Source organism: Polyodon spathula, chromosome 8, assembly GCF_017654505.1.
Source record: "Polyodon spathula isolate WHYD16114869_AA chromosome 8, ASM1765450v1, whole genome shotgun sequence".
Classification (NCBI taxonomy): Eukaryota; Metazoa; Chordata; class Actinopteri; order Acipenseriformes; family Polyodontidae; genus Polyodon; species Polyodon spathula.
Genome location: NC_054541.1, coordinates 441,739 through 452,218, shown reverse-complemented (window position 1 = coordinate 452,218; position 10,480 = coordinate 441,739). Strand labels below are relative to the sequence as shown.

General features: G+C 45.1%; 1 protein-coding gene across 1 annotated transcript; it reads right to left on the bottom strand.

Moving 5' to 3' along the window:
- Positions 1-620: 620 nt before the first annotated feature.
- Positions 621-6,510, bottom strand: LOC121320145 (N-acyl-aromatic-L-amino acid amidohydrolase (carboxylate-forming)-like). Its single transcript, XM_041258408.1, has 6 exons — positions 6,490-6,510; positions 5,836-6,080; positions 2,371-2,545; positions 2,107-2,191; positions 941-1,160; positions 621-657 (listed from the first exon to the last, which is right to left on the bottom strand). Exons 1-6 carry the CDS (start codon positions 6,508-6,510, stop codon positions 621-623), a joined length of 783 nt encoding a protein of 260 aa, XP_041114342.1.
- Between the last annotated feature and the right edge of the window lie 3,970 nt (positions 6,511-10,480).

Sequence of the window (10,480 nt, the reverse complement as noted above, 5' to 3'; positions counted from 1 at the left end):
CAGGACAGACACACACACACACTGACCTGTCTCTCTGGGTGGATGCAGGCTGTCAGGACAGACACACACACACTGACCTGTCTCTCTGGGTGGATGCAGGTTGTCAGGACAGACAGACACACACACACTGACCTGTCTCTCTGGGTGGATGCAGGCTGTCAAGACAGACACACACACACACACACACACACTGACCTGTCTCTCTGGGTGGATGCAGGCTGTCAGGACAGACACACACACACACTGACCTGTCTCTCTGGGTGGATGCAGGCTGTCAGGACAGACACACACACACTGACCTGTCTCTCTGGGTGGATGCAGGCTGTCAGGACAGACACACACACACTGACCTGTCTCTCTGGGTGGATGCAGGCTGTCATGCAGGCTGTCAGGACAGACACACACACACACTGACCTGTCTCTCTGGGTGGATGCAGGCTGTCAGGACAGACACACACACACACACACACACACACACACACACACACACTGACCTGTCTCTCTGGGTGGATGCAGGCTGTCAGGACAGACACACACACACACTGACCTGTCTCTCTGGGTGGATGCAGGCTGTCGGGACACCCTCCTCGTCTCGGGGGTAATCAAAGGGCTGCTGGAGCTCAAAACACTGCAGAGGAGAGGAGGGGACAGATAGACCTGGAGAGAGACAGAGAGTTGAGAGAAAGGGGCAGGGGGGAGAAAAGAGAGAAAGAAAGGGAGAGAAGGAGAGAGAGGGGGGAGACAGAGAGGGGGAGAGGGAGAGGAAGTTAACATTGTATACAGACAGACTTCCAGACGTCTTAAGAGACAGACACACACTCACAACAGACACAGAGAGACATAGATGGACACACATGCACAGATACAAGCAGACAGACAAAAACAGACACACACACACACACACACACAACCAGACAGGCTCACAGACACACATACAGACATGCAGACAGACAGAGTCATGCAGAGACACAAGCAGAGGCAGTTGAAATTAGAGAGATGTAGACACAGACAGACAGACCGACCGACACAAATACAAAGACACACAGACTGACCCTGGTTGAATAGTTCTATAAAGTCCAGGACATGTCCTACGAGACGTCTCATCATGTTGCAGATATCTGATCGAATTAGTCCTGTGGGCTGGGGACCAATTTCAAGAGCTATGGAAGAGGAGAGAGAGGAGGTTAATGCAGTTATACTGTCCAGGGTTCTCTATTCAGTGTTATAGATCTACACTGTGCTGGGGGCAGCTGCACTATATGCAGTTCTGTCCAGGGTTCTCTATTCAGTGTTATAGATCTACACTGTGCTGGGGGTAGCTGCACTATATGCAGTTCTGTCCAGGGTTTTCTATTCAGTGTTATAGATCTACACTGTGCTGGGGGTAGCTGCACTATATGCAGTTCTGTCCAGGGTTTTCTATTCAGTGTTATAGATCTACACTGTGCTGGGGGTAGCTGCACTATATGCAGTTCTGTCCAGGGTTTTCTATTCAGTGTTATAGATCTACACTGTGCTGGGTGCAGCTGCACTATATGCAGTTCTGTCCAGGGTTTTCTATTCAGTGTTATAGATCTACACTGTGCTGGGTGCAGCTGCACTATATGCAGTTCTGTCCAGGGTTTTCTATTCAGTGTTATAGATCTACACTGTGCTGGGGGTAGCTGCACTATATGCAGTTCTGTCCAGGGTTTTCTATTCAGTGTTATAGATCTACACTGTGCTGGGGGTAGCTGCACTATATGCAGTTCTGTCCAGGGTTTTCTATTCAGTGTTATAGATCTACACTGTGCTGGGGGTAGCTGCACTATATGCAGTTCTGTCCAGGGTTTTCTATTCAGTGTTATAGATCTACACTGTGCTGGGGGTAGCTGCACTATATGCAGTTCTGTCCAGGGTTTTCTATTCAGTGTTATAGATCTACACTGTGCTGGGTGTAGCTGCACTATATGCAGTTCTGTCCAGGGTTTTCTATTCAGTGTTATAGATCTACACTGTGCTGGGGGTAGCTGCACTATATGCAGTTCTGTCCAGGGCTTTCTATTCAGTGTTATAGATCTACACTGTGCTGGGGGTAGCTGCACTATATGCAGTTCTGTCACTTACTAATGTGCTTGGCGATTGACATCAATGAGAAGGATGGAATTTCTGGTTTGATTGAAATCACTCTGCATGGGTCTGTGGAGACACTCTGAGGAAGATAAAAACCAGTTTGAGATCACTGCTAGACTATATAGACTGGACCAGTGGAATTGCATTGGAAACACTGGAGTTTGAGATCACTGCTAGACTATATAGACTGGACTAGTGCAATCGCATTGGAAACACTGCAGTTCGAGATCACTGCTAGACTACACAGACTGGACTGACAGTGTGCATTGACAGGTAGTCTGGTGCAGTGATCAAGCAGGATCTCATCTTAGAAGTGGTGTTGTGAAGATCACAGATGAAGTCCACTGAGCAGTCGTTGCCCTTCGGACCCAGCGCTGCATCCAGCTCCTGAGCTCGGACCACTTCATAGTGGTCGGAGGGGGAGGGGGGGGGGCTGGGGGCGGAGAAAGAGACGGATTGTTTCAAGCCTGATTTACTTCACCTGGTCTAAGTGACCACTTTCAATTCCTCCCAATTATATCATCTGTGCTTTTATATACCTGTTTTAAGCCATTTAAGTCTAGCTTTTATCTGTAATCAATAAACATACTATACAGCGCAGCTCTTTTGTAAAGGAAGAGAGAAAACATGGAGAAACAAAAGGTCTTGACCATAGAAGACAAAATCATTGCTTGTTCCACAGAAGCAGGGAAAAAAAGAAACTTTAAATCAAACACAACCACCATTTAACAGTGCCTATAGAAAGTCTACAACCCCTTTGAACTTTTTTCACTTTTGTTTTGATGAGCAGAACAGTGTTTTATGCAGAATGAAATGAGGATTATCCAGGACCACTTATCTACACACCACACAGCACAAAAGAAGGGGAAAAAAATGATTATTGGGGAAAAATCCATATTAAGAAATACAAAACTGAAAGATCATAATTGGATAAGTCTCCACCCCCTGAGTTAATAGTTGGTGGAAGCACCTTTGGCAGCAATTACAGCTGTGAGTCTGTTGGGATAGGTCTCTACCAACTTTGCACACCTAGATTTGGCAATATTTGACCATTCTTCTTTACAAAACTGTTCAAGCTCTGTCAAGTACCTTGGGGAACATTGATGGACAGCAATCTTCAAGTCATGCCACAAATTTTCGATTGGATTTAGGTCAGGAAATCTGACTGGGCCACTGAAGGACATTTACCTTTTTGTTCCTTAGCCACTCTTGTGTAGCTTTGGCTGTGTGCTTTGGGTCAAACGCATGCTGAAAGGTGAACTTCTGTCCCAGTTTCAGCTTTCTTGCAGAGGGCAGAAGGTTTTCCTCAAGGACTTCTCTGTACTTGCTCCATTCATTTTCCATTCTATCCTGACAAGTTTCCCAGTCTACTGCCGGAGAAAAACATCCCCATAGCATGATGCTGCCACCACCATGCTTCACAGTAGGGATGGAGTTCTTTGGGTGATGCACTGTGTTGGGTTTGCATCAAAACATAACAACTTTGCATTTAGGCCAACCAAAATGTTCCATTTTAGTTTCATCAGACCACAAAACTTTTTGACATGAAGCTACAGAATAACTCCTGAGTGTTTTTTTGCATACTTCAAAACAGGATTCAAGGTGGGATTGAGACGAATATACAGGCCATTTGTGGAGTACACTGGATAGTTGTCACATGCACACTGACGAGAGATGGGAGCCCAGCTATACATAAGGAAACAAGTTTTTGCAGGTATCAGGCTTTAAAGACTGTCACCAAAACCTGTGAGCAGAATCAATGACTCAGAATAACAGACAAAAACTCAAAGGGCAAATAGTCACAGCTACTGGAAGCAGATCAGACGGTGAGCAAATTGAACATTTGTGAAACTGACAACAAATATTGTAATGAAGGAGATGCCATACTAAAGGGGATACAACTTCCCCCAAATAAAATGGGAAAATCTGTGGGTAGCGCGAAGGATGAAATTGAAATGGTGAAATGACAAATGACTGCTTCCTGAAAATTTGTCAAGGCACCCTTATCAGACAAAAGCATGCCTTGATTTAGTCTTTTCAAAGTAACAAAACATAACTAAAACAGAGGTCAGAGAACCACTGGCAAACTCTAGACCACAAATATGGTCTCATTTGAAGTGTTTTTGAAATCCTCAAAAGTAAAGACTAAAGCTAAGGTTTACAATAAATAAGAAAGCAAACTATGATAACATGAAACAGAGACTAAGCAGAAGTAGATTTAAGTATTCAATTAAGAAAACACCCACAGAAAAGGATGGTTGTTGCCTTCTGTGTATATCAAGAGGCGTAAAATAGAATTGCAGTTTATAAGAGAAATGCTATATTGACATATCTGCCAAAAGAGGTAGAATAGACAATTATAAAATCATTTCAAGTATAAAAAGGCACTTTAACAGTGCACTTACTAAAGGACCACAAACTAATGTTGTAACCTACATTCTCACCTGCTTGTCAAAAAGGCAGTGTAGAAAGGCCATGAGAGATTGGTGTTGAACGATGAAGTGGGATTTTTGATGGTTTTCAGTGATTTAAAAGCCAAGATCCTCTCTATAGAGGCGATCTTGTTAAGATTAACAAATGGCAAATACCTTTCAGGATAACAGAAGATAGAAGTTTATCTTACAATAACTATTTTCTATATATAACAGGAATTAATTAGAACCTGGCAGGAAGAGATGGGAATGGAAAGTTTTAAGGAACATTAGCATAACTGAGGCAAAGTGTTAAAGGGATTGGTCTTAAAATAATGAATTGAAAAATGCTTATGAGAGTGTTTCATAGTAATCAGAAATAAAATTGGCAAAAAGCAAAGGTTGTCTTAAAACCTGCTTTGATAGGTTTTGTATGAACAGTGGAGAAAGTCAGACACAGCTCAGTCACTATAACACTATATCAGTCTAATATGTTAAACAGTGAACCTGGTAACTACAGACCAATAAGCCTGACTTCTATTGAATGCTTAACTTATGGAAAACAGAATAAGAGTAAAATAAAATTACTGAAAAAACAGTAATTAGACAGTCACATGGTATAATGCCATTTAAAGTTAAACTGTTGAAAGAACACAGTAAAAGTTTATTATAACAGAAGCATGGCGTTGTCAGTATTGTAAATATATTGTTGAGACACATTTGAAATAATGTTCATTTAATTCAATCAATTTAAGAATTAGTTCAATTTCTCCAACTAAACAACAAGTGTCTTTTAGACATTGCAATATCAATTAAACCAAAGAATAGACATGTTTCATTTATATCAAGATTTTACTGCAGTAATAAACAGAGGTAAGTATTTGCAGAAAAAGCTGTAGAGCTTGAATGCGAAATTAATAATTTTGGGGTCTGTGGTTTTTCTGTAGATGTTTGTCTCAGACACTCAGTATAATTCTGGAAGGGCATTAGACCTTCAAAGCAAAGGTAATTCTTAGTCTTAGGCAAGATTCAGCAGGATTCGGCAGATTGGCTCTTAATTTAGCGAGATTTGCCAACCTTGAATGATAACCAATGGAAAGAGCTTTAAGAAAGACAGGAGTATGTATCTCATTATATTATAAGAAAATAATGAGAGCTTAGTTATAAAAATTAGGCTCTGTATATATACACTGTGCTGCGGGTAGCTGCACTATATGCAGTTCTGTCCAGGGTTTTCTATTCAGTGTTATATATACACACTGTGCTGGGTGGTAGCTGCGCTATATGGAGTTCTATTAGGTTTTTCGCTCACCTCAATATCTCTGCTGTGAAGCACCTGTTCAGGTCTGTCTCCAGGTATCTCCTGTTCTGCTTGGTTGCTCTGGGATTGGCTAGCAGTGTCTGAGCTCCAAAGCTGCGCTGGTGCAGAAAGGGGGCGTCGCCCTGCCTCAGCCACTCCCTCACCAGACAGACTCCTCCCAGCTCGTCGCTGTGGGTACTGCCGGTCAAAACCACTCTGCTGAGAGGCCGGGAGGGAAAAGCAGTGGAACATTCCATCTGAGGAGAAGACGGGTGTGCGAAAATGAAAAAAAAAATCAATTTTATTTAAATTTAATAAAAACAAGAAGTCAACAACTATTATATGTAACAAAAAGAAAAAGAAAAATACAGGCACCAGATCTGAGGTCAATTCATACACGCACTCATACAATATCCATAGCTGATCAATGCACCATGCAGCAGTTCCACACATACTGTAGCACCACCACGGGAATCCAATGGGACTTTGTTTGATTTCTAATTGAAGTATCACAGTGATGGGATCTATAATGTAATCCAACACTGTGCCATCATGGTCGTATTTATTTTACAATGGCAGTGCTGTCTATCCAGTACCATCAATGCACCGTGGAGCAGCAGTACCATACATACTGTAGCACCACCATGGGAATCAATACATGCATACATTCCCCACAGCTGCTTTCATGTTTTTTGGGGCTGTGGGAGGAAACCGTAGCGCTCGGTGGCGAAAGACAATCCCACGCAAACACGTTGGGGAGAACATGCAAACTCCACATAGACAGACAGACAGACCCTCATTTAAGAGTTCAATAAAGCAATTGTGAGCAGCTCCTCAGCTGGAACAAAACCCAGCAGAGGTACAGACAGACAAACAGACAGGAAGGTCCCCAGGACCAGGACTGGGAAACACTGTACCAGATATACAGAAAAATGTTTCAGTGTGACAGACTGACCAAACTTTGTCCTAGTGACCTCTGACACTGAAAATAAAGTTTTGAGCTTAAAAGCTAACTCGTTATACAAGCAGAGCGATTGTTATCATTTGCCATTTGTGCCGAATATTGTATTAAAAATGCACTGCACAGTTTACAGTCATACTAAAGTACAGGGAAGCATTGTGAAGCACAGAGAGAGGGGCAGTGGTAAAGCACAGGGAAGCATTGTGAAGCACAGAGAGAGGGGCAGTGGTAAAGTAAAGCACAGGGAAGCATTGTGAAGCACAGAGAGAGGGGCAGTGGTAAAGTAAAGCACAGGGAAGCATTGTGAAGCACAGAGAGAGGGTAAAGTAAAGCAGTGGTAAAGTAAAGCACAGGGAAGCATTGTGAAGCACAGAGAGAGGGGCAGTGGTAAAGTAAAGCACAGGGAAGCATTGTGAAGCACAGAGAGAGGGGCAGTGGTAAAGTAAAGCACAGGGAAGCATTGTGAAGCACAGAGAGAGGGGCAGTGGTAAAGTAAAGCACAGGGAAGCATTGTGAAGCACAGAGAGAGGGGCAGTGGTAAAGTAAAGCACAGGGAAGCATTGTGAAGCACAGAGAGAGGGGCAGTGGTAAAGTAAAGCACAGGGAAGCATTGTGAAGCACAGAGAGAGGGGCAGTGGTAAAGTAAAGCACAGGGAAGCATTGTGAAGCACAGAGAGAGGGGCAGTGGTAAAGTAAAGCACAGGGAAGCATTGTGAAGCACAGAGAGAGGGGCAGTGGTAAAGCACAGGGAAGCATTGTGAAGCACAGAGAGAGGGGCAGGTGCACAGCACAGAGAGTGAGGGACAGTGGTAAAGCACAGGGAAGCATTGTGAAGCACAGAGAGAGGGTGGTAAAGTAAAGCACAGGGAAGCATTGTGAAGCACAGAGAGAGGGGCAGTGGTAAAGCACAGCACAGGGAAGCATTGTGAAGCACAGAGAGAGGGACAGTGGTAAAGTAAAGCACAGGGAAGCATTGTGAAGCACAGAGAGAGGGGCAGTGGTAAAGCACAGGGAAGCATTGTGAAGCACAGAGAGAGGGACAGTGGTAAAGCACAGGGAAGCATTGTGAAAAGCACAGGGAAGCATTGTGAAGCACAGAGAGATTGTGAAGCACAGTGGTAAAGTAAAGCACAGGGAAGCATTGTGAAGCACAGAGAGAGGGACAGTGGTAAAGTAAAGGGAAGCACAGTGAAGCACAGAGAGAGGGGCAGTGTAAAGCACAGAGAGAGGGACAGTGGTAAAGTAAAGCACAGGGAAGCATTGTGAAGCACAGAGAGAGGGGCAGTGGTAAAGTAAAGCACAGGGAAGCATTGTGAAGCACAGAGAGAGGGGCAGTGGTAAAGTAAAGCACAGGGAAGCATTGTGAAGCACAGAGAGAGGGACAGTGGTAAAGTAAAGCACAGGGAAGCATTGTGAAGCACAGAGAGAGGGGCAGTGGTAAAGTAAAGCACAGGGAAGCATTGTGAAGCACAGAGAGAGGGGCAGTGGTAAAGCAGAGGGAAGCATTGTGAAGCACAGAGAGAGGGGCAGTGGTAAAGCACAGGGAAGCATTGTGAAGCACAGAGAGAGGTAAAGCACAGGTAAGGGGCAGCACAGGGAAGCATTGTGAAGCACAGAGAGAGGGGCAGTGGTAAAGTAAAGCACAGGGAAGCATTGTGAAGCACAGAGAGAGGGGCAGTGGTAAAGTAAAGCACAGGGAAGCATTGTGAAGCACAGAGAGAGGGACAGTGGTAAAGCACAGGGAAGCATTGTGAAGCACAGAGAGAGGGGCAGTGGTAAAGTAAAGCACAGGGAAGCATTGTGAAGCACAGAGAGAGGGGCAGTGGTAAAGTAAAGCACAGGGAAGCATTGTGAAGCACAGAGAGAGGGACAGTGGTAAAGTAAAGCACAGGGAAGCATTGTGAAGCACAGAGAGAGGGACAGTGGTAAAGTAAAGCACAGGGAAGCATTGTGAAGCACAGAGAGAGGGGCAGTGGTAAAGAGTAAAGCACAGGGAAGCATTGTGAAGCACAGAGAGAGGGACAGTGGTAAAGTAAAGCACAGGGAAGCATTGTGAAGCACAGAGAGAGGGGCAGTGGTAAAGCACAGGGAAGCATTGTGAAGCACGAGAGGGGCAGTGGTAAAGTAAAGCACAGGGAAGCATTGTGAAGCACAGAGAGAGGTAAAGTAAAGCACAGGGAAGCAAGTAAAGCACAGGGAAGCATTGTGAAGCACAGAGAGAGGGACAGTGGTAAAGTAAAGCACAGGGAAGCATTGTGAAGCACAGAGAGAGGGGCAGTGGTAAAGTAAAGCACAGGGAAGCATTGTGAAGCACAGAGAGAGGGGCAGTGGTAAAGTAAAGCACAGGGAAGCATTGTGAAGCACAGAGAGAGGGGCAGTGGTAAAGTAAAGCACAGGGAAGCATTGTGAAGCACAGAGAGAGGTAAAGCACAGGTGGTAAAGCACAGGGAAGCATTGTGAAGCACAGAGAGAGGAGCAGTGGTAAAGTAAAGCACAGGGAAGCATTGTGAAGCACAGAGAGAGGAGCAGTGGTAAAGTAAAGCACAGGGAAGCATTGTGAAGCACAGAGAGAGGGGCAGTGGTAAAGTAAAGCACAGGGAAGCATTGTGAAGCACAGAGAGATGGACGAGGAGCGTGGTACAAGAGAGGGGCAGTGGTAAAGTAAAGCACAGGGAAGCATTGTGAAGCACAGAGAGAGGGACAGTGGTAAAGTAAAGCACAGGGAAGCATTGTGAAGCACAGAGAGAGGGGCAGTGGTAAAGCACAGGGAAGCATTGTGAAGCACAGAGAGAGGGGCAAGTGGTAAAGCAAAGCACAGGGAAGCATTGTGAAGCACAGAGAGAGGGGCAGTGGTAAAGTAAAGCACAGGGAAGCATTGTGAAGCACAGAGAGAGGAGCAGTGGTAAAGCACAGGGAAGCATTGTGAAGCACAGAGAGAGGGCACAGGGAAGCATTGTGAAGCACAGAGGAGGGGCAGGTAAAGCACAGGGAAGCATTGTGAAGCACAGAGAGAGGGGCAGTGGTAAAGTAAAGCACAGGGAAGCATTGTGAAGCACAGAGAGAGGGGCAGTGGTAAAGTAAAGCACAGGGAAGCATTGTGAAGCACAGAGAGAGGGGCAGTGGTAAAGCACAGGGAAGCATTGTGAAGCACAGAGAGAGGGGCAGTGGTAAAGTAAAGCACAGGGAAGCATTGTGAAGCACAGAGAGAGGGGCAGTGGTAAAGTAAAGCACAGGGAAGCATTGTGAAGCACAGAGAGAGGGGCAGTGGTAAAGTAAAGCACAGGGAAGCATTGTGAAGCACAGAGAGAGGAAGCAGTGGTAAAGTAAAGCACAGGGAAGCATTGTGAAGCACAGAGAGAGGGGCAGTGGTAAAGCACAGGGAAGCATTGTGAAGCACAGAGAGAGGGGCAGTGGTAAAGTAAAGCACAGGGAAGCATTGTGAAGCACAGAGAGAGGGACAGTGGTAAAGTAAAGCACAGGGAAGCATTGTGAAGCACAGAGAGAGGGGCAGTGGTAAAGTAAAGCACAGGGAAGCATTGTGAAGCACAGAGAGAGGGACAGTGGTAAAGTAAAGCACAGGGAAGCATTGTGAAGCACAGAGAGAGGGGCAGTGGTAAAGCACAGGGAAGCATTGTGAAGCACAGAGAGAGGGGCAGTGGTAAAGCACAGGGAAGCATTGTGAAGCACAGAGAGAGG

Excerpts from the sequence above, each read along its gene's own strand:
- LOC121320145 (XM_041258408.1), bottom strand. The coding sequence starts at position 6,510 with ATGAAAGCAGCTGTGGGGAAT. Across the intron at positions 2,546-5,835 it reads TTCACAGCAGAGATATTGAG|CCCCCCCCCCTCCCCCTCCG; the intron begins GTGAGCGAAAAA and ends CTCCGCCCCCAG. Across the intron at positions 658-940 it reads ATGACTCTGTCTGTCTGCAT|GTCTATCTGTCCCCTCCTCT; the intron begins GTCTGTATGTGT and ends GTCTCTCTCCAG.